This window comes from Perkinsus marinus (genome assembly GCF_000006405.1).
Source record: "Perkinsus marinus ATCC 50983 genomic scaffold scf_1104296943660, whole genome shotgun sequence".
Classification (NCBI taxonomy): Eukaryota; Perkinsozoa; order Perkinsida; family Perkinsidae; genus Perkinsus; species Perkinsus marinus.
In genome coordinates, this window is record NW_003211731.1 from 23804 (window position 1) to 50675 (window position 26872).

The following is a 26872-nucleotide window of genomic DNA, read 5'->3' on the forward strand; positions in this document are numbered from 1 at the left end:
TCATAGTCTTCAATGAGATCAGGTGTCCCCAAGGGCCAGGCAACCACACTGAAGATGGCACTCCTCACCAGTGTTGGAAGAATATGTGTTTGCTTTCCTCAGCTGAGCTCAGGGGTTTCGTCACTCATCATAGGGTTCATATACGAAATGGGGTAGAAGTGTAGATAAACCAGCAAGAATCTCCCAAAACTTTCTCAGAATTCTCATATTGTCACCGACACATGTAGTTGATTATGTGCATATTTTCCCGAACTGCTCCTCACAGCTACACCCGCCCCCTCCCTACTACTTAGGGTCCTCTCCAGGAAGTTCCACCAGCCCCTCACTAGTCATCACATTCAGGATCGCCATCAGAGCCTGGCTGACCATGCCGGGGGCCATCCTCTCTGGTCTCGAACACACAAGGACGGCGAGAAGTGTCTCACCTGTATCTCAGTGAGAGACCTAGAGCCTCTAGGCTAAAGGAGACCGTTCGAGGCGAAATTATCCAACATGGCTAGTATTCACGGTTTACCTATCTGATGCGGCGATCGACCTTCACGAGTTTCATTAAGACTCTCCCGGAGCATAGTTATGAACCATTACTATATACTGGCAACCGTTCACAACCACGGATAAACATGACATCATCCCGGCGGCGAGCCGACAAGTCGTCGTTGATGGATTCTGAACTGGGAGCAGGTTTCAGAACCGGTTTCCCAAGCAGATCCTGGAAGAAACCACTTGGACTCGGAAACTGGTAGAGGTCAAGTACTCCCACGAATCCTTATCCACTCATTATTTATTCCCTCATGACAGTGTGCATGTGATTCACATTTTGATCAACAGGAGAGATGATGTTTTAACAGCTAGTATAGATAGTTTGGTTGTCAGCGGAACTGAAAGAGTATCATCACATATGATCAGGTCAAAGTGATGAAATAAAATTGATTCATCATCAACCAAATACATCTAGTCTCTCAGCGCCCAGTGCTAGGAAGTTTTATATCAACGCGCGTTAACGCTCATTCTAAGTGAATGTCAATAAAAAGTTGTCATCATTGGAGTTGAACAATGAGCTGTCTGTGTAACTATGACTATAAGAATTCATCTTAGGGAAGGCCTAATCCATGAAAGGATTTGTCTTCACTCAGCTCAACAGTTTGGTATTGTCGTTGGAGATTTCTCAATGAGAGAACAGCCCGAACGAGCGATTGTGGGTCATAGCGTTTCGATGACGTTTGCGCTCGCCATGATGATCGATGAGTTAAATTGCTCCAAAAAATGTCCCCTCTGTGGATAGAACCGCGATGCCTACCTCGGAGTGGCATAGCTGCCCCACGCAGAGAAACAGGTTGTATTGATGCATAGCTTGAGGTGGCGTAACTGCCCCGCGCGAAGAAATAGGTTGTCTCGACGCATACCTTGGGGTGGCATAACTGCCAGGCGCAGAGAAATATGTTGTCTTGACGCATACCTTGGGGTGGCATAACTGCCCCATGCAGAGGAAGAGGTTGTCTTGACGCATACCTTGGGATGGCATAGCCACCCCATGCAGAGGAAGAGGTTGTCTTGACGCATACCTTGGGATGGCATAGCCACCCCATGCAGAGGAAGAGGTTGTCTTGACGCATACCTTGGGATGGCATAGCCACCCCATGCAGAGGAAGAGGTTGTATTGACGCATACCTTGGGATGGCATAGCCACCCTGTCGCAGTCCTGCGAAAGATGATTGAGAAGTGCTCAAGATAACAAGAAGCCCGGCAGTACGTATGTACAAAGCGTGATCGATATTCACGTGAGTACGTAGCTTTTTCCCTAAGAAGCCCGATCCGATGCATGAGGATTGTAGTTTATTGAGTTATAACACCAGAGTTATTAGATCGTCATCAATAGATGTTATTTCAGTGTTTCTATACACTCACTAGTCTTCGTCACTCTCCAATGGACGTTGAGTTCTCGGGACTAGTACATTCTACCGGGATCCGACGCAGCCCCCGGATCCGAGGAGAGCCACCCCATCCTGGTTTGGGGAATCGAACTTCACCTGCTATCGGTGGTCAAGACCGTTCTCAACGACAACAAAATACAGCTCCCGTTAACCCCATCGACTTTCCGGTACCTCCTTCAAGTGACAGCAGCAGTGACGAAGAGGACTTGGTCACCAGCCAATATCCAATCAACAACCAGTCTGATGAGGCCAAGAAAGAGAGGATTACCAACGCTAAGACTAACGGGAGCGAACCCGGTCAAGGTGATCGAAGAGGCAAGACTACGGTCTCGTTTAGCTATGTTGAGAAGGTCCGTAAAGAATGCCTCAGACTAGCAAACACCTTCGATAAGTTCACTGGTGATGATGTAGCTCAACTGCCGATGTTAAAACGGCAAATTATTGAAGCTTGCCGTGACAACTGCTGGGATGATGGGGTAGCCTACTTCTTCCTCACACGGTACTGCCTATCGCCAACAGCTTGGGACTCGGTGGCGGACACTATGTCGAGCGAATACTACAATAGGGAGAGGAGTACAGACTACCTCAAGCGGGCGCGTCGAGTATGGTCTATCCTGGAAGCGACATACTCAAATCTGGTCAGTCGTGACATTCTCAGAAGCCAATGGTCAGCTCTACGGCGTAAAGAGAATGAGACCTGTCGCAAATTTGTTACCCGTACGGCCAGAATGAGGAGGAACCTGAGCTGTGCTGGTATCTATTTGTCGAATGAAGACGAACTTATTGCCCTACGTAATGGACTCTATGAACCCTATAGCGAGTGGGTGGCGACATACATGACTCAACTACAGTTCATGGTGTCTCTTACGCAGCTCAGTGGTTCCGCAGTATTCGGTGATGGGCTACAAGATCAGCTTATAGATGACCGTCAGATGGCGAGCCTTCGCACTTCGTTGTGCTTTCGAGGTGATGAGTGGGAAAATCGCCATCGTCGAATAGCTCCGGTGACTGATCTCACCAAAAGTGCACCAAATCCCAAAGACAAACCTAAGGAGAATCCACAAGGTCAACAACGGCGACGTCCAGCAGCAACAGAAGTGCCTTGCCGACAGTTCGCTCGAGGTCATTGTACGTACGGGGACCGATGCAAGTTCAAGCATGATGTTGTGTCTGAAGAAAAGGTGCAAAAGCCGACATCGACTCCGACTGCGCAGGGAGACACTGGTCCCATCACAACGAGCCGTGGCAAAGCTGTTGGGATCTGTTATGAGTTCTTGAAGAAGAATAGCTGCTCCAGAGGGGATAGCTGTCGCTTTTCACATCAACAGCCATCTGGTGGGAAATCCGAAATCCCAGCTGAGAGAACAGCAGCGAATGGTGTACTAGATGATGATGATGGAGAAGAACAACTAGCAGGTGCTGGGTTCTATGAGGGATGCACGGTTACGGTCTGTGGTACGAGCTCTGAATCTGATCAAAAACTGCCATCGACGTTGACCGCTTGGGTACATTATGGTGAATCAGCTACACCTGTGGTTAGCCTGATAGATACAGGTTGCAATATAAATCTTATGTCAAGTGGGACGGCATCGCGTTTGGGTTTGACCCTACAACAACTCCCACATCAGCGCAGCATATGCCTTGCAGACAAGTCTATAGTTACAGCGAAAGGTGCTGTAGACTGTATCACATCTACGAGCAGAGAAACTGCTCAATTATGCTATTATGTTATTGAGAGCCTGAGCTCACCTGTTATTCTCGGTCTCGATGCACTCTCCAAGCTCAGTGTCGATATTATTCTGAGGCCTGGTCAATCTCCAGTGGTAAGGAGCGGCCAAGGTCATCTGCGTCAGCAACAGCAAGGACATGATATTAGCAGTGAGGAGTGCATGCGAGAGACCATGGGCTTGGTGTGTGGAGTATCGCTAGATCAAGAGGCTCTCGTTCACCACCTACAAGATGAGTATGATGATGGTGATGAGGATCTACGAGAATTTCGTCGTAAAGCGGTTGCAGGGGAACCAACCTTCACTGATAGCTTGGAGGTGGTTGAAGACCCTGTCGAAGGGAGATACATGGTATCGCTACCATGGAAGGGCCAAGAGAGGCCGAAACGTAACTTTGGCCAGGCCTGTGCTAGAGCGAAGGCATTAGAGCGAACTCTTACCGATGATCAGAATATCAAGGTGCAGGAGGAGCTCGACAACATGCTCCAAAAAGGGTGGATCAAGGCTATTGATCCACAAAAGGTTCGACACTTTGCTCCTCTACGACCAGTCTTCCGAGATACATCGACGACAACTTCGACTAGGGTCACGGTGGATGGAAGGGAGATAAATCAATACTTGAGAGTTGGGAGTGTTGATGGTCAGCTCCTAATCAGTGAGATCCTGATGGCGTGGCGCGCACAGCCACATGTGATCAACCTTGATCTCACCCGTGCGTTCAATGCGGTAAAACTTCACCCATCAGCGGGTGAATGGCTCGCCTTCGTCGCATATGGGGCGACATATACATGGTCTAGACTTCCGTTCGGTCTATGCTGCTCTCCAGCGGGTCTGTTTCAATGCATACATATTGCTCTGGATGGCCTTCTGAAAGAAGATAGAAGAAATATATCGATTTATGTTGATGATATATCGATAAGAGGAAGCACGATTCTGACTACTAAGAGGAGGGAGAAGGAAGTCATCCAACGGCTGAAATCAAAGGGGTTCGACTTCCAACAGCAGAAGAGAGTCAGCTCCATCACTGATCAAGATCAAGTTAAAAATCTTGGGTACATCTGGGATGTTGGTGCCGACACTGTCATACAACGACTTCCTAATATGGACGTGAACCAACGTTCAATCACTAAACGACAAGCAGTTGGGTATTACTGTCGATGGTATGATGCTCTCGGTATATTCTCGAATGTCAGCATAGCAGCACGGCTAAATGCTTCGAAGATCTTCCAGGAGGTCAAATGCTGGGAGGATAACATCAGCGAGCAGCATGCGGTGGATCTACAGAAATGGTATCAGCAAGTACAGTCACAGCAATGGTGTATTCCTCGTTGCGTATCAACGAAGAAGTTGATGGTTTTTGCCGACGCCAGTATCTCGGCATGGGCGAGCGAAATCTTTGGTGAACCATATGGGTCTACTGATAAGCAGGCTTCGTTGGTAAAATATCTGGGGTCAGCAGGTGTTTTTTCGGCAGCATCGACTAGGTGGAGCGTCCCGAAAAAAGAACTGTACGCGTTGTTCAAGGCGGTGCAGTTAGTCGAGAAGGTCCGATCGGCCAACAAGAAGGTGGACCTTGGGTTGCCTACAGCAGAGGAAAACACTGAGGAGTGGCCTGGGTTTGTCTTTTTCGTGGACTCGGCTATAACGGTGTGGCGGCTCCGTCGGTCGAAGAGTACTGCAATACGTAAACGTCTCAGTAAAACAGAGACGAGTTGGTTGGACTACATAGTGGAGGTTTGCGTCAGACTAAATGCCGAGGTTATTCACATCGCTTCAGAGCAAAATCTAGCAGATGGAGCGTCACGTGGTCGTCTCGAAGGATCGGTGTCGATAACTATGGAGCAGGTGCAGATTTGGCGAAGCGGCGGCACGTTGGTCTCGTATAAACCCGCGACGACGGTAGAAGGAGACAAGACGACCTTCGATTATGATGAATTGCTCGGTCTCGCATGCAGCATAGATGAGCTCACCACTGGTGACGAGGAGGTCGAATTACTCAGACCAGATCATCCATTTGGTGGAGCTTTGGCATTTAGGCAGGAGGTGGAAGACCATCAGAGGCGATCTGTCTATATAACAGCTTTGAGGTGTCTACTAGAAAAGAAGCCTTTGCCGTCTGGTTGCCCTATTCCTTCGGAAGTGTTGAAGAGACAGCTACCACTGTATGAGGTGAGAGATGGTATCGTGTTGCGAACGGTACGGAATTCTACCGAAGGCGACATCATCAAACAAGCATTGCTGGACCCATCAAGTGGTAGCATACTCATTAACAAAATTATCGACAATGTACATCTTCGCAGTGGTCATCTGGGCCGTGATAAGCTGTCGCAGGTGTTATTAGATGAGTATTATTGGCGTGCTTTGCGCAGGTCGGTGGCTTCTCGTATTTCGACATGCAGTGATTGTCAAAGAGTTCGAGCGCGATTAATATGGAGGAAGCAGGCTGGAGCCCTGCGGATGAAATCGCCTCATCCTGGCGCTATTTGGGGTATTGACCACCAGCTGGGACTTCCCGTGGGTCAAATCGACGATAAACCGTGTTGCGATAAGAACAAATATATCGGGTTATTGAGTATTACCGATGGAGCCACTGGGTTTACTTGGTTTAGACCGATTCGGTCTGTTCGTATTGAAGAAACTATACAAATTTTAGATGCTTTGGCTGGGGAGGTCGGTTACCCGTTATTGATAGTATCTGACTCTCACAGCTCCTTTTCCGGTTCCAACAACCAGCTCAAGGACCGCTATCGTAAGTGGGCTGCTACTCATGATGTAAGGGTAGCATGCTTGCCTCCTAATGTTAAAGTCTATTGCGGTTGGTTTGAAAGACCCCATGCTAAGGTGAGAGAAATGTTGATGTTTTTCGAGTCACAAGGATATGATGTTGCAATGTGGCCTCGTTGGTTGCCATCAATATCTCTGTCTTATAATTTATGCCCTTTTGTTGGGTGTGATTTTTCCAGGGCCGATCTATTCTATGGTCATCGTATCAATAAACCATGGACAACGTTAGCCCCGGATGAGGTAGAGGGATTCCTAAATGGAGTATCACAGTTACTCAATGACTATGAGGCTGAGTCATTGAGATCGCTGTTCAAGCAGGAGAGAGCTGATGCAAAGCTTCGCTATGATGAGTATTGCGAATTTTGGCAGATGAGTCGTGATTTGCAGCAGTCAGCCCTCAGCAAGAAACTGGCTGGTAAGAAGTCTGATCCTCAACCATATCCGGTGGGCTCTAAAGTGTTAGTGTTCTCGCCATCGACAAAAGGTCGTCACTTGTTGCAATTCCTTGGTCCCTATGAGGTTACGGAAGTACGTAGTCCGAGCTTAAGGGTTATCGATGCTAAAGGGACCGGAGGAAGAGGTGGCCGTGATATATCGAGTCTGCAGCATGTAAATGCTCTGATTCCTTTTCACAGTCGTACTTGCGAGGACACTGTGGTCCAAGTGCAAGATTGGCTACAATGTGACAAGTGTCAGTCGTGGCTGCGAGTCGATGCAGATGTTGCCCGTCGATATTCAGCTTCGTCAACCAAATTTTATTGTCGTCTGTTGGGCCGGGAGTGTCGCAGTCCTGCGAAAGATGATTGAGAAGTGCTCAAGATAACAAGAAGCCCGGCAGTACGTATGTACAAAGCGTGATCGATATTCACGTGAGTACGTAGCTTTTTCCCTAAGAAGCCCGATCCGATGCATGAGGATTGTAGTTTATTGAGTTATAACACCAGAGTTATTAGATCGTCATCAATAGATGTTATTTCAGTGTTTCTATACACTCACTAGTCTTCGTCACTCTCCAATGGACGTTGAGTTCTCGGGACTAGTACAACCCCATGCAGAGGAAGAGGTTGTCTTGACGCATACCTTGGGATGGCATAGCCACCCCATGCAGAGGAAGAGGTTGTCTTGACGCATACCTTGGGATGGCATAGCCACCCCATGCAGAGGAAGAGGTTGTATTGACGCATACCTTGGGGTGGCATAGCTGGGCCGCGCGGGAAGATTGGTGTCTTGACGCATACCTTGTGGTGGCATAACTGCCCCGCGCGGAGAAATAGGTTGTCTGATGTTTACCTCTGCCTGGCATAGCTGCCCCGGCAAGAGAAGTGGATTGCACTGAGGTATATCCATTTAGCTTCACCTTGTTCACGTTCAACGTTCCCGATATCGAAACTTGTAACCCAACACTGCAGCAAAATCCAGTACGAACACACTAGCACGACGTCATGGCATTATCGTTCTAGACTCATCTCTCTCATGAGCGAGCTGAGCTGCTTTTGAGTTGCTGCTGCCGGCGCTAGAATACGGTCGTAGTATCTTGAATCGGATATTGTGGGAATGTCAATACCGGGAGATACCCACTCGTGCCTCGGGACAGTTATAGAGGAAGTCGAGCGATGTGAATGCATCAGAGAGCTTGAGTGTCCGATCGCCCGTGTAGTCGACGCTGATACGCCGTGCCTGAGTGAACCAGTGAAAGTGTTGGCTATCAAACACCCAACTCTAGCCGAGAATGTAAGTAATACTTAGGATAATGCATAGCATTTACAACTTCGTTCATCTTCTTATAAAGTTGGCTTATCATCTCACGGTGCTCGAGTCTGTCAGCGTCCAGGCTTCTGCGTATAATTTCGTCGACAAGCCTGAGCGAGCACAGCATTGCCCGAGTCGAGCAGCTCGACTCCTCTGGTGAGCGCTGACCCTCGGATGTTCTTCTGCAGTTTGTGGTCGCTCATCAAGTCTTCTTGCTTCTCTATACGCATATTGAGCTCTATCAAGGACCCCATGATCCGCCGTAAACGGTCAGCGGTCTCTGCAGATTTCGAATCAATCTGAGGGGTCATCAACTCGTGTGTAATCTAAAAAACCGCAACATCACTTCTCCCTGGATGGACTCAATCTGGTTCTTTATCCTTTCCTCTGTTGATGACTGTACGCTCTTGACGTGGCAGTCGAGCTGTAATGTGAACACTGTCAAACAATGGCCGAGTGTTTCTCTCACTTCCTCTGCAATGCGCATCAAGTCCGACTCGAAACCTCGCATCATAGAGCCGCGCGATTCGGCAAGATTATCTGCCGTCCGTTTCTGAGGTAAATAATCGAAGACTCATTCGTCTCAGTGTTTACTTCCAATTCGGTCATCTGTTCTGTAACGAACTTACTGTTGTTCGTGGAAAGTGTATTAACTTTCTCCTGGTAGTCCGCCTGTGCAATCAAGTCGAAAGCCAGGAAGACACCACATCGCTCACTAGCGTTTTCTCCATCTCCGCATTCTGCGTCACGAGACTCTTCAGCTCTCGCTGGGCACGGACGAGTTTTTCTAGAGTCTCTCTGTTTTCCGCTCGAGCGCCTTGCAATTCGTTCCGTGTCTAAACATGCTCGTGAGCGACCGATATCGATTCGTCAGCTTACGCTGTCCATGGCATTTCTAAGCTCGGTCGTGAAGGACTCCTGTAGCTCATCGTGACGTTCACGCAGGCTGGTCATGCTTGCTTCGACTACTCTTGAGAGCTCTCGCTCCTACCGCACGCCATAGAAATTACTTCCCCACAAGCGTACTCCTCAGTAATTGGTTTAAGGAATTGCACTCTCTCATAGAAAATTCGACGTTTCAACTTGTCAGCACTTTCAAGGTTGAGAGTACTGCGGTTGCGTATTGGTGAACTCACCATGCGATGCATCTCAGCTTGGTTTTTCTTCCCTTCTGCATTAACGTATTCTCTCAAGCGCTGTGTCTGATCATATGCGAACTCGAATGACATACGACATGATGCGTGTCTACATCTTTCCTGTTAGATTTAATTTCATCTCGGAGAGCATCGACTCGCTCGTTCATCGTTTTCAGACTGTCTTCTGCCTCAGATCGCAGGGACGCGAGCTGGGTGTCAAAATTGATAGCTACGGAATGACAATATACGACACTTCATTCGCGTTGTGTAGCATTCTAGAATGACAATGAGAGACCCTCAGAGCTCAGTAGAAATAGTGTGGGAAAGATTTCCATGATGAGATGCACATGTGTCGGTGGAAGACATGAGAATTTTGAGACGATTTTCGTCGATTTCTGAACACTCCTGCCCTGATTCGTATATGAACTCCAATAATGAGCGAGGAAACTCCTGAGCTCGGCTGAGGAGAGCGAATATATATTCCTTCAACACTGAGTAGAAATGATACGTTCGAATAACCCCACAGGCGCTCGCTAACCTGCGAGCTTCCTTTCGACTTGTTCCAGTTTAAGTTTCATTTCAACATCGCCTTCCCGCGGGGCCGATCGTTCGCGACCTACAAAAATGTCATCTGATAGTGAAAGAATTCCGTGGCCCACTCGAGAGCTCGTCAATGATTTCAGATTTGAGCTGTTGCAATCTGTCTTCGACGTGTGTTAGCACCTATGGGTTGAATGAAGTCACACAGACATCCTTCCTATGCTGACCTGTTGCTTAAGACGACCAGCAAGGAGTTGGTCTTCCCCTGGTCGAGTGAGTGTGGACGCAGACTCGGTTTCTTCCAGACGAGATGACAAGTCGTTTAGAGTTGCTCTCAGGGGGTCTAGTGCATCGGTGAATCTCTCAGTGCTTCTCCTGAATAAGGATATTAACTCATCGGAAAAATAGTCTGCTGAATCGCCATAGTCAATTCAGTGGGAGTAATCAAAGTATCAAGAATCGTCTAGAAACAACGCTGGTGTGATGCAATGGTAAATGTCGTTTTCTAAGCGAACTAGTGGAATTTCACAGTGAACAGCTCCTCTCACACGCCGTGTGATGCCTTACGGTCACCATAAAAAGGATAGGAAAATGACAGACGTGCCATCAAACCTGATCGAGCTTTCAATTTTTGATATTCGTTGGTTCATATCGGCCTCCTTCTTGCTGAGTCGATCGCCAAAATCAGCGGTGCACTTCTCAACGGCTGAAGGGTAACCGGAATGCCATCGTCTGTCGGTGTGGGAAAATAGGCACATGGGCAACCACATGTGTTGGTGACAATATGAAAATTATGATATATTCTATTTCGTTTCTGTACACTTCTACTCGAGATAACGTCTATAATTAGCTTTGGAAAGTCCCGAACGCAGCTGAGGAAAGCGAACTCATATTCCTCCAACACTGCGAACTGTTGAGCATTGCTATGGAGAAGGGCACCTCTGTTGAGCTCCTCCAGGATCTTTTTTTCAAGCTTCTGTTGATGCCTGGTTGTGCTCTCACTGATTTGCAGACCCAAATCGGATCGGAGGACCTTCAGGGCTTGTCCCACGTCCTGCAAGTGAGCGGAACTTACCAACTGCACTCTAAGACAAGTGTTGTCATCATAAAGAGGAGCTGGCGCTCAAGTAGTTCTCATGAGTTGTTGCTCATACACTGAACAGTTGCTCACCTGTTCAGTCTTAGTTTCGCTTTCTCTAACTATGTTGACAAGTTCCTCAACTTGCTGTTGCACATGACGACTCAGTTTCACTTCAGTTGCTTGTCTCTCCTGGACCTCTCTGTCCAAGTTCTGAATCAGTGTGGGGGGAGGAAAATATGCACATCTTCAACTACATGTGTTGCCGACATTATAGAAAATTTGAGGAAATTTCGGGAAAATCGGTACATTTCACACCAGAATCTGGTGACCAGATTCGTGCATCAACTCCTCGAATGAGCAAGGAATTTCCTGAGCTCAGCTGAGGAGAGTAAACATAAATTTCAAGACTGTTCTGAGGTTCAGAACAGGCTCAGGATCTCAGCTATATTGATGGTCAACTGCATGACGCCTTGTATCATCAATGTAGTTCAGATTCTAACGGCTTAAGTTCAATTTTTTGCTGAATTTAACGACACGCCAAACAAACTGACCTTGAAGAGCCTCTCAAGCTGTCCACTTAGGTTTTGGTACTGCATGGAAAGTTCTGCTATACTATTCTCGATCTCGGGAGAAGCAGACAAGGTTTGACGCGACGCTTGCTGAAATCAGCAGTCAATAAGTTGAAACAACATAGAGTAGAGTCCACAACTATCGAATCTTAGCTTTAGCTTGAAGTTATTTGATGATTTTGTGAATACGATTGTAAATAGAATCTCTTGATTGCATTAACCATAGCCTTGAGTTGCCTAGTCGTCAAGAGTAGTTCGTACTTGGCCAGCAGCCCAGGATCGATTCAAGGGACTCTGATCGTTTTCTGTGCTGGGAAAGGATGCGACATAACGCGATCTGCTGGGGGAATATGAGCTTCTATGTGATCCTGAATGAATCGTGTTCAAAGGTAATTGTGAACGTACTCATTGTTGTGGTTCTCTTCAAGGAAGGAGAACTCCCATTGATGTAATCCGTATCGGCTCGCATTGGAAAGCTCAACACTGAGTGCGACAAGACTGATTTCTCTAATCGCGCGAAGGCCCACGTCTAATTACAGTGTGGGAGAATATACACATGCACAATTACTATACGAAGATTCTGAGGAAATTTTGAGAAATTATCGTACCCGCATGTGTTTGCCATGCTTGCATTAACGTGGAATTTTCACCAGCACTTGAGCGAACCGGAAAGGTAGAGCCGAAACGACGGCGTTTGGTAGTCAACTACTGAGCTTAGAACCTACATAGAGTGGACAGTAATACAGCAATGCAAAACATAGGAATAAATGAGACCATAAATGCTCCAACAACAGTCATGGAGTGATGAACAGCAGTGGTATGGCTCAGTTAACTCCCTCTGAAATGCACTTCAGAATGATCCTTTTCTCGGGTAGTACTGAAATGGGAAATCTTGTGGGAATTTCTGCATTTCTTTTCGCGAGAAACATGCTTGGCCAGTTTGAATGCTCTTACTCGTTCACAGCCACTGAAGCGCGTGAGACGATGACTAATAATCATCGTAATCCATGTTCCCACTGGAGAACATATGCTGATATTATCAGCCGTACTCCTTGCCACTGGCCTGGTCGATTGACACTTTCTTTTATAGCGAGTGATACGTGGTACATAGCCGCACCTGCCCTAGTCACAAAAGAACCAGCTACATCTAGATGTCGATACTTAACTGATCAAAGTCTACTTAGGAGTTGCAGTGAGATAGACATATCGTTCGTGTTACACGAACGATGTGAACCGCCTGTTCGATAGATCTCTCCTGAGTTTCAAGAGCGCTCTCAGGATCGTATCGAACTCGTTAAATTCAATCCTGGGAGCGCTACTGAAATTCAGGAGAGGTGAACACCCGCGAATTTTCGACTGCACGAATCGTGTAGTCGAAAATTCACAACATGCAAACATTCTTAGCGGAGCGAAGCAAGAGAGCACAAAAGTCATCTTTGCACGTCTCGTCCCCTACGTTGGAATTGACTCGATAGCTCTGTTTGTAGCAACATTGAGATTCACTAGCTCCACGGCAGGTCGTCGTGAGCTCATACTGAAGCAATGGACGTAAGGCAACTTGCAGTAACTGCTTAAGAAAAGCAGTAGGACACTCGTGAAAGGTGCTTTCACGTGTGACCTGTTCCGCCGCTATAGTTACATTAGGAAGGTCATGAGTGCAATCAGAAGAGTTGAGTGTATGATAACATTTCACACTTCTTCAGGGCGTGTATGTTGGTCAACGAATCTGACCTTGGTTTGCTGCTTGAATGTGTGTGATATCTGTTACGGGTTGAGTTGTGGAAGTACTGCGTTATGACTATCGCTTCTCGAGTGGATGCTAGGTCCTAAGGTAGAGATCAGTCATGAATGAGACGATGCGGCGAGGTTACGAATAAGACCGAAATAGGCTTATGTTTTTTGAGGAGTAGTGTGCGGATATATATTCGACTGGATGAAACTTGGCGCCTTAGTTGCTCAGGTGCATTATTCCAACTACAACAACGAGAACAATGTGAGCACTTTCAAGAACTATTATTTCTCTTCATTAAACTCTGCTACTAAGTCGCTGATAAGTAGATGTTTGGCAAGTAACGAACTGTTCGCGCATGTCCAAGATGCAGGTGCAGTTACAGTTAAGCTCGTGTGAAATATGAGCGGCATATTACTGCTGGCATAAATCCGATCATGGTCCTGCTCACTGTGCAGTGCGAAGTTTATATTCCAATTCGACTTGGTGGTTGTTCTCCATCGTATTCGTCACGTTACGGCTTGCGTTGTGACCAAGGGCAGTACTTTGCACTCTAGCTTTCCGAGCCAATGCAATGCTCAGCTCATTGCCTTACCTCAACACGCTGTTTTACCGAGATGCGCTCATAGTATCCCAAACCTTCGTTACAGCGGTGCTAGTTATCTGTGCACTGCTTACTACGAGGTTCCTGGGACGGATCAAAAATGAAGTTATCTACTCTAGGATACTTGGGGATGCAGAAGAAGGTGACCTTACGATCGAGGTGACTAGGGTCAGCAGCTGTACTTTTGTCGCCGTGTACCATCACTGTCAGGGCCTTCCTGTGCCGACAGAGGACAGTAGTCGTTCATCAACTCCAGCAGACTATGCCCGTCTTGGAGTTCTGAGCGTCCTGTCGCTATGCATATTAATTGTTTGGTATTGGTCCGTTGTCATTTCTATTGGATCGAGCTCCAAACAGCTACTGTAAGTTCAATGGACCGATGTTCGTCACGAAAAACTCGTCTGGCTTCAAGCCTTGCTAGATCTCGCCCTAGACTCCCTGTGATCAAAATTGTTTCGTGAAACTGGTCTTAGCTCTTGACGTTAAAATTTCTATCTAAAGCGCACCACTAGACTAACGTTCCTCAATGAAGTAGTCAAAGAATGAGGCATCCTCGGGCATAGCGGCCCCATTCGTTAGATAGACTTCTGATAGGTGCATTACACTTGCATAGCGGCCCCATTCGTTAGATAGACTTCTGATAGGTGCATTACACTCGCTCGCGTAACATATCCCTGAATGATCTTATCCGCTGGCATAGCGGCCCCATTTGCCAAATATATTCTCGAATCATATAGTCTACTGTCATAGCGACCCCATTGGCCAAATAGATTCCTGAATAGTACGCTCCACTGGCATAGCGGCCCCATTGGCCAAATTGATTCCAGAATAGTACGCTCCACTGGCATAGCGGCCCCATCTACCGCGACCTTAGTTATCGTTAAGTGTCATGAACAAGAGTCATTGTTCATGTCTCTACACTCATAGCGGTACAACTCGTGTATTATGATGATATAGTGGCGAGCTTATATAGGCTGAGGAGACAAGCGAAGAAAGAGGCGGTGCTCATGTCTCTACACTCATAGCGGTACAACTCGTGCATTATGATGATATAGTGGCGAGCTTATATAGGCTGAGGAGACAAGCGAAGAAAGAGGCATTGTTCATGTCTCTACACTCATAGCGGTACAACTCGTGTATTATGATGATATAGTGGCGAGCTTATATAGGCTGAGGAGACAAGCGAAGAAAGAGGCGGTGCTCATGTCTCTACACTCATAGCGGTACAACTCGTGCATTATGATGATATAGTGGCGAGCTTATATAGGCTGAGGAGACAAGCGAAGAAAGAGGCATTGTTCATGTCTCTACACTCATAGCGGTACAACTCGTGCATTATGATGATATAGTGGCGAGCTTATAGGCTGAGCAGACAAGCGAAGAAAGAGGCGTTGTTCATGTCTCTACACTTATAGCGGTACACCTCTTGTATTATGATGATATAGTGGCGAGCTTACATAGGCTGAGGAGACAAGCGAAGAAAGGGGCATTGTTCATGTCTCTACACTTATAGCGGTACACCTCTTGTATTATGATGATATAGTGCCGAGCTTATATAGGCTGAGCAGGCAAGCGAAGAAAGAGGCATTGTTCATGTCTCTACACTTATAGCGGTACACCTCGTGTATTATAATGATATAGTGCCGAGCTTATATAGGCTGAGGAGACAAGCGAAGAAAGAGTCATTGTCTTAGGTTATGTCTAGGAGGCATGCTTCTTATTCACCTCTTTATAGCGATAATACCTAAGGTTTTACAACTAGGTGAAAGTTGGCTGACGGCTTTGGAGAGCCTATTGAAGTGGCAGGCCGCGCTTGCAGCATGGTGAGCATTAGCGAAGATCGAGTCCTCACTTATAGTGCAGTTACATCATACAATTGCCTACCATGTGGACCTACCATAGCCAAGTTTTCCTTAGTTCTACTCTTGGGGCGATACCGATAGTGAGTGTATAGCAGCTACTCGAACGTTCGAGTGTTTTCAGTGAGTGTGAGTTTTCAGTTCTTCGCGACTAAATTCAGAATGGGCAACTTCATGCAAATCACTAGATGCTTATTCGCCTCCTTCCTCATAGCTGGGGTACTAAATCAGAGCTTATTACATGATTGTCATTCTGATGGGTTGCCAGGTGATGGCCTATGGCTTGCAGCGTTCCTGTATTGCGATATTCGCAACAGTCGATCATGGTATTGGAGTTGTACTTGGAGGAACTCCGGTGAGCATCTGACTATCGAACATCATCGAAAATCGTGACTCCGAAGAAAAGGTTTCAGCCCAAGCTACTTCTCGCGGGCTCTTGTGACGTTTAGTTCGCATTCGATTGAGACTTTATAACGAGTAATGCATGGTACATAGCCACGCGCGTCTACTCAAAGGCGCCGGCTTCACGCCATCTACTGCTGGGGACTCTCCATTGGGGAGGTTTTGGAGGGCCTTCTTCCTTCTTGGCCGCAGTCTCGACGGCTTCTCTTCCTGAGAATATACGAGAATTTAATTCGTCAACGGGGGGGGTACTTTTGGCATTCGGGAACAGCGCCTTGAGGGCTAGTGGAAATGAATCAATCAGATTAAGCGAATATTCACGGAAGTGTCTGCTGTGATAACACATCTTTCAATAGTGCATATGGAACAACAAAGGGAACCATGTATTCTCGAGTTGCCTTTCTCTCAGGTAGCATGGCCGTCGAATTTCCAATGGTCGTCTCGGCTCACCAGGGCTCTCACACTGAGTCATCGTCCATGCGAACATGGAAGTACACGTGCACCTTGCCAGATATATCTTACTGCTGCTAAGAATCTTTCTAGTGAAGTCATCATCAATGTAAGACCTCCCCTTCAGAACTTGAGATTAGTCTCTGGGAATTTGCCACCATACATTAACAATATATTAGCCCCGTCGAACATGATAGTTCCAAACCAATAAGTTTGTCATGTCATTCTGACTTGGGAAAACTCATTTGTCCGAGTAGCTCAATACATATCGATTCCTCTTGCCCTCTATATAGGTCAATGTGGTTCGTTTTTATGTCGTTGATATATAGGAGGAAATTCTAGGGTATGTTTTTTGGTTTCTGTACTACTCGAATTTGTAAGTACAGTTCAGTAATTGGAGAAACAGGTGAGGAAAACGAGTATATATCACAACACCGATACAGACATTCGCATATCACCTCGTGGCATTATACCTAACCCTACAGTGCCAGGAAGATGCGATGTCATAGTCTATGAACAGATCACTCAAATCATCAACATATTTTCTGGGCATGTCGGATGATAATAATGACATATACAATGAAAATTTCCCTATATGTTGGCGTGAATCCATACGGGTTTTTCACTTCTGACTAGTCTGCAGTGCTCCGTGAGAATACTCTTCGAACTGGTTAGTAGTACTTCGGGGCTCAACAGTGGTCCAAGACGGAAATAAAATGAAGTCTATTCATATGTTCGGTAGCTCCCCAGCTGAGCTAGGTTATGCCCTATTTATTTTCTGTTTCATCTGCTGACTACTGTTCATACGAATCGCAGGCACACTTTCCTGCGGATGAGTCGAGGAAAGTCGTGTTCGTGTACCGAGAGAGCGGAGATCAGCGCAAACAAGAGGTTGTTCCTCAGCGCTTCACAGTAGGTTGAATCGTGGAAACACATTCATCGAATACCTCAGTTTTTGAAGTTTCTCTTGCTCCATGTCGCGCGCAGTGTCGCTTGGGGTAAACCGTGTTTTAGCGCAATATCATGTGTGAACAGCTTACTGTGTTTCATTGTTTGTTTGCCTTTACAGAGTGAGAGTTTACGAGTTCTCTAGCGCTGCGTTACAGTAGCCCTGAAATGTCAAAGTGATGGTTGCTCTTAGGAGCTTCTAGGTAGTCGTTGTTGCCATCAGTCATGTATCGCGCTCAGGTCCCTGGTGATTACTCGCGAGACGTTTATGCGGCCTACGTATACGGCTTGTCTCCAGGAGCTATCGTGGAATTCTGGATAAGCGCTGATGATGAAATCGTCAGTGATGTTAGAAGATTTCGGACGGTCCCACTGAGTGGTAGGTTTTCAACGTGAGCTGATCTCTTGCTTTCGACTGTGCATTATTTCACTCAACAACTAGTTAAGAAAATGTAGCTATATATAGAGGAGTTGATAGCAATACGTTAGCTATGGGACAAGGCTATGTAGCTGTATTGGGACAGTGCATATGTCAACACGATAAGATCTCTCCATAATCGTTTTCGAACAGCTCGTGGAAATCCATCATTACTCCTAAGCATCATTGACTTCCTTTCTCACCTCTCATTTGGAAGTCGCTAGGGAACACAGGAGGATCTATTTCCTCGTCGGAACTTCAGCTGTTCTTGGTCATCACGGAACCTTTAGTCGAAGTCGTCTCAGAGACATTCATGCTCCTCGTTGCTCCATGTGATTTGGATATAGTCAGTGTGGGAGAATAAGCACATGGTCAATTACGTGTGTTGGTGGAAAATATGGGAGTCGTGAGGAACTCTCACTGGTTTCTGTACGCTATAGTGACCATATGATCCTCCAACACTGCATATACCTTGCCGGGTTAGTGATAGTGTTACTAAAGCTATCATATTCAAATATCAGGGTGAAACTCGACTTCATTGATGAATCATGAGCTGCACACCATGTATGCTAAGAATATGTGGAGGGGTGTAGTTGCGTCGATCGAGACCTTTAAATCCGTTCAAGAAAGAGGGCGCGAGTTCATGGCGAGCGAGTTTTTCCTTATCAGGAGAAGTGACTATCGCTGTTGGAGGTGACGCTGGTGCCAACGAATTGGGTCAGCAAGTGAGCGAACAGTTAACTAAATACGATCCGTATGTCGGGGTAAGAAACGTGAAAAATGCATCGCTCCGCCTTTTTTCAGAAGATTCTTGTCAGGTTTTTGCCGGCGATGTGAGCTACGACAATTCGCTGATTGGGTGTGCTTGCATCTGGGATAAGTTTCTGTCGAATTGGGATAAGATACGTGTGAAACCGAAGGACCCGTTAAAAGACGACAATGATGATGATGATGATGATCAAGGTTACATGATACCGTTAATCTTCACTACTGGCAACCATGATCTCGGCGTTAATGTAAGAGTTGACATACTGATATCGATATTCACTTCATCATTCGTATAGAGTCGATTCCGCTCCTCTGACAGCTGTGATCAAGCATATTTGTTTAAAACAAATTGTTTTTACGCTTACGTTGAGGGAATTCAGTACTCAAGCTCTGCTTGACGAAAAAATCATGGTGTTTTCTGCGACTCGATTGAGAAGAAATGTTCGTTATATTTATTGAGGTTTCACTCCGGTCCGACCGAATTGCCTAACGAATGCGAAGACACTGTATATATGAAGATCATGAATTCGTTTCATCTAGTGACAAACGAATTTTTTAATGTGTACGATGTGTTTTTTTTGTAGGCGAAGCCAAGAGACGTCCGATACAGCTCCCAAGATTGCGATATGTAAGTGATTTAGGCAGGCGTATTTGGCAAGTTTCGAATATTCAGGAACACTATGCGACGAATTCGACCGCTTTACTACGGCTATTTTGCATTTGAAGTGGTTAATGGACGAGTGCCAGAGATATGCGACCGATCCAATAATCATGTGAGTTTTCGAGTCGATGAGTGTGACGTGCGGGTTCCTCGAATGAACTCAACAGTTGAAAGCGATGACTCTCTAGCAATAGAGCATTGCCACTGACTGCATCGCTGAAGGCTCCAGCTCCTAGGTACACGTCCTCGGTCACTCCACAGTCCTATGGGCACTCGATTCGGACTATGGTGAGCCAGCGTTGAATACAGCGCGATGGGTATCAGCACAACTTGACGGTATCGAAACTGCTCCTGGACGGCAAGCTCGGCATCTAGCGGTGTATCATGTGAGCTGCTGGGCGACCGAGGATCACTCGTCTGCTCGTCAGGACTTACCAGGAGCGTTTTTTCTTCGAAAAATAGTTTATGAATTCAGTATTTTGCGTCAACTTAGTAGTGTTGCGGGCTAAGTTTTTAACGAGGCTAAGGTACAGTGATGAGTGATCGAATACTACAGCATGACGGCCATATTCGAAATCGTTACTTGTATGCGATTGCGAGCGAGAAATTAACGCCCCAAAGTCGTGTGAATTTCCTAGAAAACGGGTAAGTTGCCTGAGGATTTTGCATTCCCGATTGACGAGAACTCAAATCTATAATATAATCTGCCATTTTGTGTTAAGTCGACGACCGTAGTCGGATTTCGAATGTACCATAGTGCATGTGAGAATTCGAGATCCGACTATAGTATCACTTTGTGATTGGTTACCTAGATTCAGGAGCCTTCTGACCTACAGCTCGGATCACAAAGTGGCTACACTGTATTCCCCTCCGTTGAATTAGGAGGCTCGTGAATGGTCAAAATTTCTCTAGTATAAAAAGCATTCGAGTGAAATTTTTCGACTAAAATGAGAAATGTTAACCTGGAATAGATCACGGAGTGCTTCTCCTCTCATTCAGATGCCGATGTATCCGAGCCTATCGGATCCAGCTATATGGGCACAGGGCAGTCGACTGCGCGACATTTGGGAGAAGGAACTTTTTACTAAGTACGCACTCTCTCCGCGAATGTTTCAATTATGTTCATTCGAGTATCTTCTCCACTATCACCTCATCGTGAGATAATCATTGAGATTCTCGCATGCGATTTGCGTGCGCATTTAGCATCGTGAACCATCCTCGGCGAGGACTCCTCCCATAATAGACTTGTCTTGGAGTACTTCATGGGTGTATTCTCGCCTTGTGTGTCAGAATCAACATTACGGTGGCGTTCGAGCATCATGTGCATGCGTTCAAGCGTTCACTCCCATTGAGAAACGGCAAAGTCGGGGAAGCCGAGGGATTCAGCACCGTGTAAGGCTGGTGTAATCGTTTCGTTGCCAGAATTTGTCCGTCATGGTTTTCGTATTCTATATGCGTATTTATTGTATCAGATTCGTGGGTGATGGGAAATGGGGAGTTTCTCCCAATGACAGCCCGCCTGAAGACGCTCTTGCTCGGGAAGATGAACGTTTCGCAAAGCTAGGTAGGTTCCTTCGTATTTTCATGCACAAATGCTTGATGTACTCCTCGGTGGTTGGTATAGTGCATAGAACTATATCAGAGTTCCCGCATCACATGATGAACGTAGTTACGGAGCATGAGTATTATAACCACGCTGCATGACATAATCCCCGGATAATGTGCAGAGGCGTAGTTTTAGCATTATGCTAAAGCTTCGCCTCTTCACATCATGCTAAAACGCCGCCTCTTCACATTTTGCTAATATCATGTACTGAGTACAGTACAATGCATTTATAGTTGTGATTCGTAATATCATCAACGGCGTTGATTCAATGCATGTTAGTACACTAGTGCTCCAGCAAAGTGTTCTGATTCAATAACGACCTCGAGGAGGTCCAGCCATATAGGTAGGCGGAGTTTATGCACTGCGACTTGGGAGGGGCTCACGGGCGTAAGAGTCGAAGGCTATGACGAGGTATATGGCAGTTGTAGAGATTCTCTACCGCATACAGTCTTATCCATATGGTTGATCTTTGAATACCTCATCAAGGCATCACATATGAGCGTAATTCATAGCTTACACATTGTAAGATGACACGCGAAGATGTCTTTGCTCACAGCAATGGAGAAGCTGCTGCTGAACGTCTTCGACTGAAATAAGATCAGAAGAGATGAATAGAAGCTTCCATAGCAGAAGTGTTGGTTTACTATGTATCGTACAATTTATTGTATGTTGCAATGTGAACAAGAGTCGATTAATCTGACGGCGATTCTACGATTTCGACTTCACGATTCCGGCTCCCCTCCATCAGGTACATTCAATCACGTTTGGATAGCGAAGATCGATCTCAGCTCATCGAAGGGTGGTATTACACTCATCGCTGTTGACGATCACGGCGCTGAGGTGGATTCAGTCGCCGTCTGATTTTTTCCCAATCATTCTTCCAATGCAAATATGTTATATTATCACCATCTGTATCCTTGTTATGCTACCTGGGATAGTTTTTTGTTCGCGTTATAAAGATATAGACTGAAGCCATTCTCCAACAAATCCATTTCGCGTTGCGTCTTGCTCAATTGTTATCATTCAGATGCCGAGGAGGAATGTTACAGCGAAATGCTGTGCTTCTCTTGTAAATGGGACCCCAGCTCTGATCCACGGTGTCTATACAAACGATTTGCGTTGAGCTTGCTTTTCTCGCCATTCTCGCCTTTCATCTGTTGTTATTTCTCGTGCAGTTAGTACGTGTGGTATACCCGATATAGTTTGCCAGTTGTAGCTATAGTGTCCGGTATATACTATAGACCGTACACTTGACACTACATACTACATAGTGTTAGGTTTTTTGTGAGTTGGTTGCTAGTCCACATTAGCTGAGATTGTGTGAATCACACCGTGTGATTTCACGTGGACAATGTGCGGTCCAGCGTAGAGTACGGAGTCCTGTTAACGTGTGGCCATGCTACACTGTTAGTATGATATCATCTCGTTACGGATCCACACGTGTTATGGCTGTTGTACTACACAGCCATAGCTATGTAGCGGTGGACTTTCCGAGATATATAGCTTCGCGTTCTACCATTCCGGCCACTAAATCATTGGCTCCCCTCCAGTGACCATTAAACACCACATTATACAACAGTAAATATGGTATAAATACAACCGCTTGTAGATTATTAACTAGATAGACTGCAGGTAGAAAGTGATTATCCCAATTCCCAGAGCCTCATCGAAATTCAATCGCTGTGATTTGGGGCATTACCGTAGTAATGTCCGATATGAAAGGCGTGAAGCCGGCTGGAGCCTCCTCGATTTCGGTGGAGCCTTTGTCAGAACGAGGGTGGAACGACCCTGCCGCAGTCACAGCAACCATCGTACGTCGGTTCGAGCGAGCCTAACTCAGACAGGCTGGCGTACGATAATATGTGCGGTCACTGCGGTACTCGCACGACGCTCGTCACTTCTGAACGGTCCCCTCGGACGGGAGAACAGCCTCGTTTTGATGGTAGCGTGAACGACCTGTCACTATCGCTCGCTCCCGAGCTCTAGCAACAAACCTGCAGGAGAAATAACCCGCTGATCGAACGAACTGTGGCCTGTCGCCTCAGGCTTCGCGTATTGCATCAGCTTCACAGCATCCGGAACCATGTCGCCCTGCTTCTCAATGTGTCGTGCAGCAGCAGCTATTTGCAGTAATACTGCAAATAGTTACTATAATAACTATAATAAGCATAGTTTGCGCTCACCTCGAAGCTCAACACTCGAGGGCCTCGAGTCGAGGCTCGAGTCGGAGACCGTTCCTGTATCACCGATGCGTAGCTTCCACACTGTAGCACAGTTCCACCCTCCTCAGACTCCTTATTCGAAGCTAAGGATTCTTGTGCAACCCAACATCGCTTTCTCTGCTAAGACTCGTATCCATATTGGGTATAGTGACGGTATAGAGTCTATCAAATAGACCGAAGATTATGATCCGAAAGAAAACCCCCTGAAGTACGTGAGATACGACTGAATGAAGTGTATCGAGCTCCAAAAATACGGACTTTTCAGTATACGTCACAGATCAGAATCGAATATCGGACGGGTCACAGACATATCTTGTAATCTCATGCGTTCTTTGCTACTTCCCAGGAAGTCTGACGAAAGTATAACAGAGAAAAGAGTAGACCAGATTAACCAGAAATGCTCGTCTGATGAGTGACAAACAGATGAGAGGCGTCAAGCCTTGAAGAATTATCACACACACATACTGTGTGACGATCATCAGTTCCCGAGTTGACTCCCATCCGAAGTTCAACAGAGGCGCAGAGAGCTCATGAAAAGTGTGAGGACACAGCTAATGCCTAAAGATCGCAAGTAAGATTAATGATGCAAAATTAACCATTATGAGTTCCTTACACCCAATAGATGAATAGGTCCCGTTCAACGGGAATGTAAGGGTCACGTATCTCAGATAGGAGGTCATCTGCAGACGCACCCAGTTCCAATGCGGTAATAGCAGTTATCCGGACAGTTAGTGCAGTATCTGCGATCCTCACAATCGTTACAGCCGCCCACACCAGCCTGCAGCATGTAAGCCACGGCCGCCGCAATGACAAGTGCGATGTGCATTAAGATGACAGGGAACAACTGAAACCGCAGACGGTGAGATACTCTATGCCACAGGGCCTGTTGACGGATCCACTCAAATTAAATATAAACTCCCAAGATTAATGTGGTACGTATACTATTGTGCAGCTCGACACCCGTAGCCGATGTGACGTAGAAAACTTATAACTCTCGAAGAGTTACCCTGTGTTTAGCGACTGAGAAGTCGATCGATTCGCTTGGCCTGCACACGTGGATCCGCATAGACGACGTCTATGCTCCGATTCACGTGTGCAGTCGTCTATTAGACGACTCGTTTGATCAATCTGAAGCCTCTAGAAGCTCGGGTAGTTGAGTCGAAATAACCCACCATACACGCACGTACAACAAGAAAGTGCCTACTGTTGTTGCTGAATATGCTCCGCTTGCTTCGCTTGCTCCGCAATTGCTTTGTGCGAATTATGGTCCGTGCATGCTCGAGGTTCAACAGTTGTTCTCGTGCAAGTGCAGGGAGGCGACTGTGCGCCAGAGCGCCCCCAGCTATGATCCACGGTGTGTAATACACACCGTGTATCACACCGTGATACACACTGTGTATACACCGTGAAATATCCCACTCCTGGGCGCCTGGGTCTAGTGGGCTGGAAGACAGAAGGTGTCGATGACTTTCAGCGCTCGAAGCATCGAGTTAGTCCGACGAGCGCCTCTGCTGGCGCCGCGAAGGTTGCGGTACGGCGGGCGCGTGCCGGCGATGCGAGCCCGCGCACGGTCGACCAACCGATGCTTGCTCCCGGGAGTGGCGGGCTGGGTTGAAAGAAATCATACACGGCATACGCCGTCTGATTTTTCACCAATCATTCTTCCAATGCAAATATGTTATATTACCCCCATCTGGATGTTTGTTATGCCATTTAGGGTAGTTTTTTTGTTTGCGTTATACAGATATAGACTGAAGCCATTCTCCAACAAATGCATTTTGGGTTGCGTCTCGGTCAATTGGTATCCTTCAGATGCCAAGGAGGAATGTTACAGCAAAATGCTGTGCTTCTCCTGTAAATGGGTCCCCCAGCTCTGATCCACGGTGTTAATACAAATTATTTGCGTTGAGCTTGCTTTTCTCGTCATTCTCGCCTTTCATCTGTTGTTATTTCTCTCTCAGTTAGTACGTGTGGTATACCCGATATAGTTTGCCAGTTGTAGCTATAGTGTCCGGTATATACTATAGACCGTACACTTGACACTATATACTATATAGTGTTAGGTTTTTTGTGAGCTGGTTGCTAGTCCACATTAGCTGAAGTTGTGTGAATCACACCGTGTGATTTTACGTGGGCAATGTGCGGTCCAGCGTAGAGTACGGAGTCCTGTTAACGTGTGGCCATGCTACACTGTTAGTATGATATCATCTCGTTACGGATCCACACGTGTTATGGCTGTTGTACTACACAGCCATAGCTATGTAGCGGTGGACTTTCCGAGATATATAGCTTCGCGTTCCACCATTCCGGCCACTAAATCATTGGCTCCCCTCCAGTGACCATAAAACACCACATTATACAACAGTAAATATGGTATAAATACAACCGCTTGTAGATTATTAACTAGATAGACTGCAGGTAGAAAGTGATTATCCCAATTTCCAGACAGCAGTAATGTCCGATATGAAAGGCGTGAGGCCGACTGGAATCTCCTCGATTTCAGTGGAGCCTTCGTCAGAACGAGGGTGGAGCGACCCTGCCGCAGTCACAGCAACCATCGTACGTCGGTTCGACCGAGCCTAACTCAGACAGGCTGGCGAACGATAATATGTGCGGTCACTGCGGTACTCACACGACGCTCGTCACTTCTGAACGGTCCTCTCGGACGGGAGAACAGCCTCGTTTTGATGGTAGCGTGAACGACCTGTCACTATCGCTCGCTCCCGAGCTCTAGCAACAAACCTGCAGGAGAAATAACCCGCTGATCGAACGAACTGTGGCCTGTCGCCTCAGGCTTCGCGTATTGCATCAGCTTTACAGCATCCGGAACCATGTCGCCCTGCTTCTCAATGTGTCGTGCAGCAGCTATTTGCAGTAATACTGCAAATAGTTACTATAATAACTATAATAAGCATAGTTTGCCCTCCTCAGACTCCTTATTCGAAGCTAAGGATTCTTGTGCAACCCAACATCGCTTTCTCTGCTAAGACTCGTATCCATATTGGGTATAGTGACGGTATAGAGTCTATCAAATAGACCGAAGATTATGATCCGAAAGAAAACCCCCTAAAGTACGTGAGATACGACTGAATGAAGTGTATCGAGCTCCAAAAATACGGACTTTTCAGTATACGTCACAGATCAGAATCGAATATCGGACGGGTCACAGACATATCTTGTAATCTCATGCGTTCTTTGCTACTTCCCAGGAAGTCTGACGAAAGTATAACAGAGAAAAGAGTAGACCAGATTAACCAGAAATGCTCGTCTGATGAGTGACAAACAGATGAGAGGCGTCAAGCCTTGAAGAATTATCACACACACATACTGTGTGGCAATCATCAGTTCCCGAGTTGACTCCCATCCGAAGTTCAACAGAGGCGCAGAGAGCTCATGAAAAGTGTGAGGACACAGCTAATGCCTAAAGATCGCAAGTAAGATTAATGATGCAAAATTAACCATTATGAGTTCCTTACACCCAATAGATGAATAGGTCCCGTTCAACGGGAATGTAAGGGTCACGTATCTCAGATAGGAGGTCATCTGCAGACGCACCCAGTTCCAATGCGGTAATAGCAGTTATCCGGACAGTTAGTGCAGTATCTGCGATCCTCACAATCGTTACAGCCGCCCACACCAGCCTGCAGCATGTAAGCCACGGCCGCCGCATGACAAGTGCGATGTGCAT

At 46.6% G+C, this 26872-nt stretch overlaps 8 protein-coding genes across 8 annotated transcripts; 7 read left to right on the plus strand and 1 right to left on the minus strand.

Moving 5' to 3' along the window:
* Positions 1 to 3832: 3832 nt before the first annotated feature.
* Pmar_PMAR015039 (hypothetical protein) lies at positions 3833 to 6060 on the plus strand (the record flags this gene model as incomplete). Its single annotated transcript, XM_002781032.1, has 2 exons — positions 3833 to 5989; positions 6028 to 6060. 2 exons carry the CDS (start codon positions 3833 to 3835, stop codon positions 6058 to 6060), a joined length of 2190 nt encoding a protein of 729 aa, XP_002781078.1.
* Positions 6061 to 6455: 395 nt separating this feature from the next.
* On the plus strand, positions 6456 to 6989 carry Pmar_PMAR015040 (hypothetical protein; the record flags this gene model as incomplete). Its single annotated transcript, XM_002781033.1, has 4 exons — positions 6456 to 6499; positions 6622 to 6682; positions 6713 to 6900; positions 6962 to 6989. 4 exons carry the CDS (start codon positions 6456 to 6458, stop codon positions 6987 to 6989), a joined length of 321 nt encoding a protein of 106 aa, XP_002781079.1.
* Positions 6990 to 8147: 1158 nt separating this feature from the next.
* Positions 8148 to 9145, minus strand: Pmar_PMAR015041 (conserved hypothetical protein; the record flags this gene model as incomplete). The annotated part of the gene is made up of 6 exons (XM_002781034.1): positions 8148 to 8301; positions 8360 to 8517; positions 8661 to 8744; positions 8786 to 8863; positions 8908 to 9027; positions 9071 to 9145. The coding sequence occupies 6 exons, from the start codon at positions 9143 to 9145 to the stop codon at positions 8148 to 8150; spliced, it is 669 nt and encodes a 222-aa protein (XP_002781080.1).
* A 4915-nt stretch (positions 9146 to 14060) lies between these two features.
* On the plus strand, positions 14061 to 14212 carry Pmar_PMAR015042 (hypothetical protein; the record flags this gene model as incomplete). Its single annotated transcript, XM_002781035.1, has 1 exon — positions 14061 to 14212. A coding segment is annotated over one exon (152 nt), but the record flags the coding sequence as incomplete, so codon positions are not given.
* Positions 14213 to 15544: 1332 nt separating this feature from the next.
* On the plus strand, positions 15545 to 15792 carry Pmar_PMAR015043 (hypothetical protein; the record flags this gene model as incomplete). The annotated part of the gene is made up of 2 exons (XM_002781036.1): positions 15545 to 15673; positions 15714 to 15792. Coding segments are annotated over 2 exons (208 nt in total), but the record flags the coding sequence as incomplete, so codon positions are not given.
* Positions 15793 to 15871: 79 nt separating this feature from the next.
* Pmar_PMAR015044 (hypothetical protein) lies at positions 15872 to 16076 on the plus strand (the record flags this gene model as incomplete). Its single annotated transcript, XM_002781037.1, has 2 exons — positions 15872 to 15928; positions 15978 to 16076. 2 exons carry the CDS (start codon positions 15872 to 15874, stop codon positions 16074 to 16076), a joined length of 156 nt encoding a protein of 51 aa, XP_002781083.1.
* A 444-nt stretch (positions 16077 to 16520) lies between these two features.
* On the plus strand, positions 16521 to 16670 carry Pmar_PMAR015045 (hypothetical protein; the record flags this gene model as incomplete). The annotated part of the gene is made up of 1 exon (XM_002781038.1): positions 16521 to 16670. A coding segment is annotated over one exon (150 nt), but the record flags the coding sequence as incomplete, so codon positions are not given.
* Positions 16671 to 17734: 1064 nt separating this feature from the next.
* Pmar_PMAR015046 (hypothetical protein) lies at positions 17735 to 21823 on the plus strand (the record flags this gene model as incomplete). The annotated part of the gene is made up of 10 exons (XM_002781039.1): positions 17735 to 17888; positions 18597 to 18691; positions 18746 to 18943; positions 19280 to 19323; positions 19369 to 19468; positions 19593 to 19742; positions 20356 to 20444; positions 20647 to 20748; positions 20829 to 20920; positions 21711 to 21823. 10 exons carry the CDS (start codon positions 17735 to 17737, stop codon positions 21821 to 21823), a joined length of 1137 nt encoding a protein of 378 aa, XP_002781085.1.
* Between the last annotated feature and the right edge of the window lie 5049 nt (positions 21824 to 26872).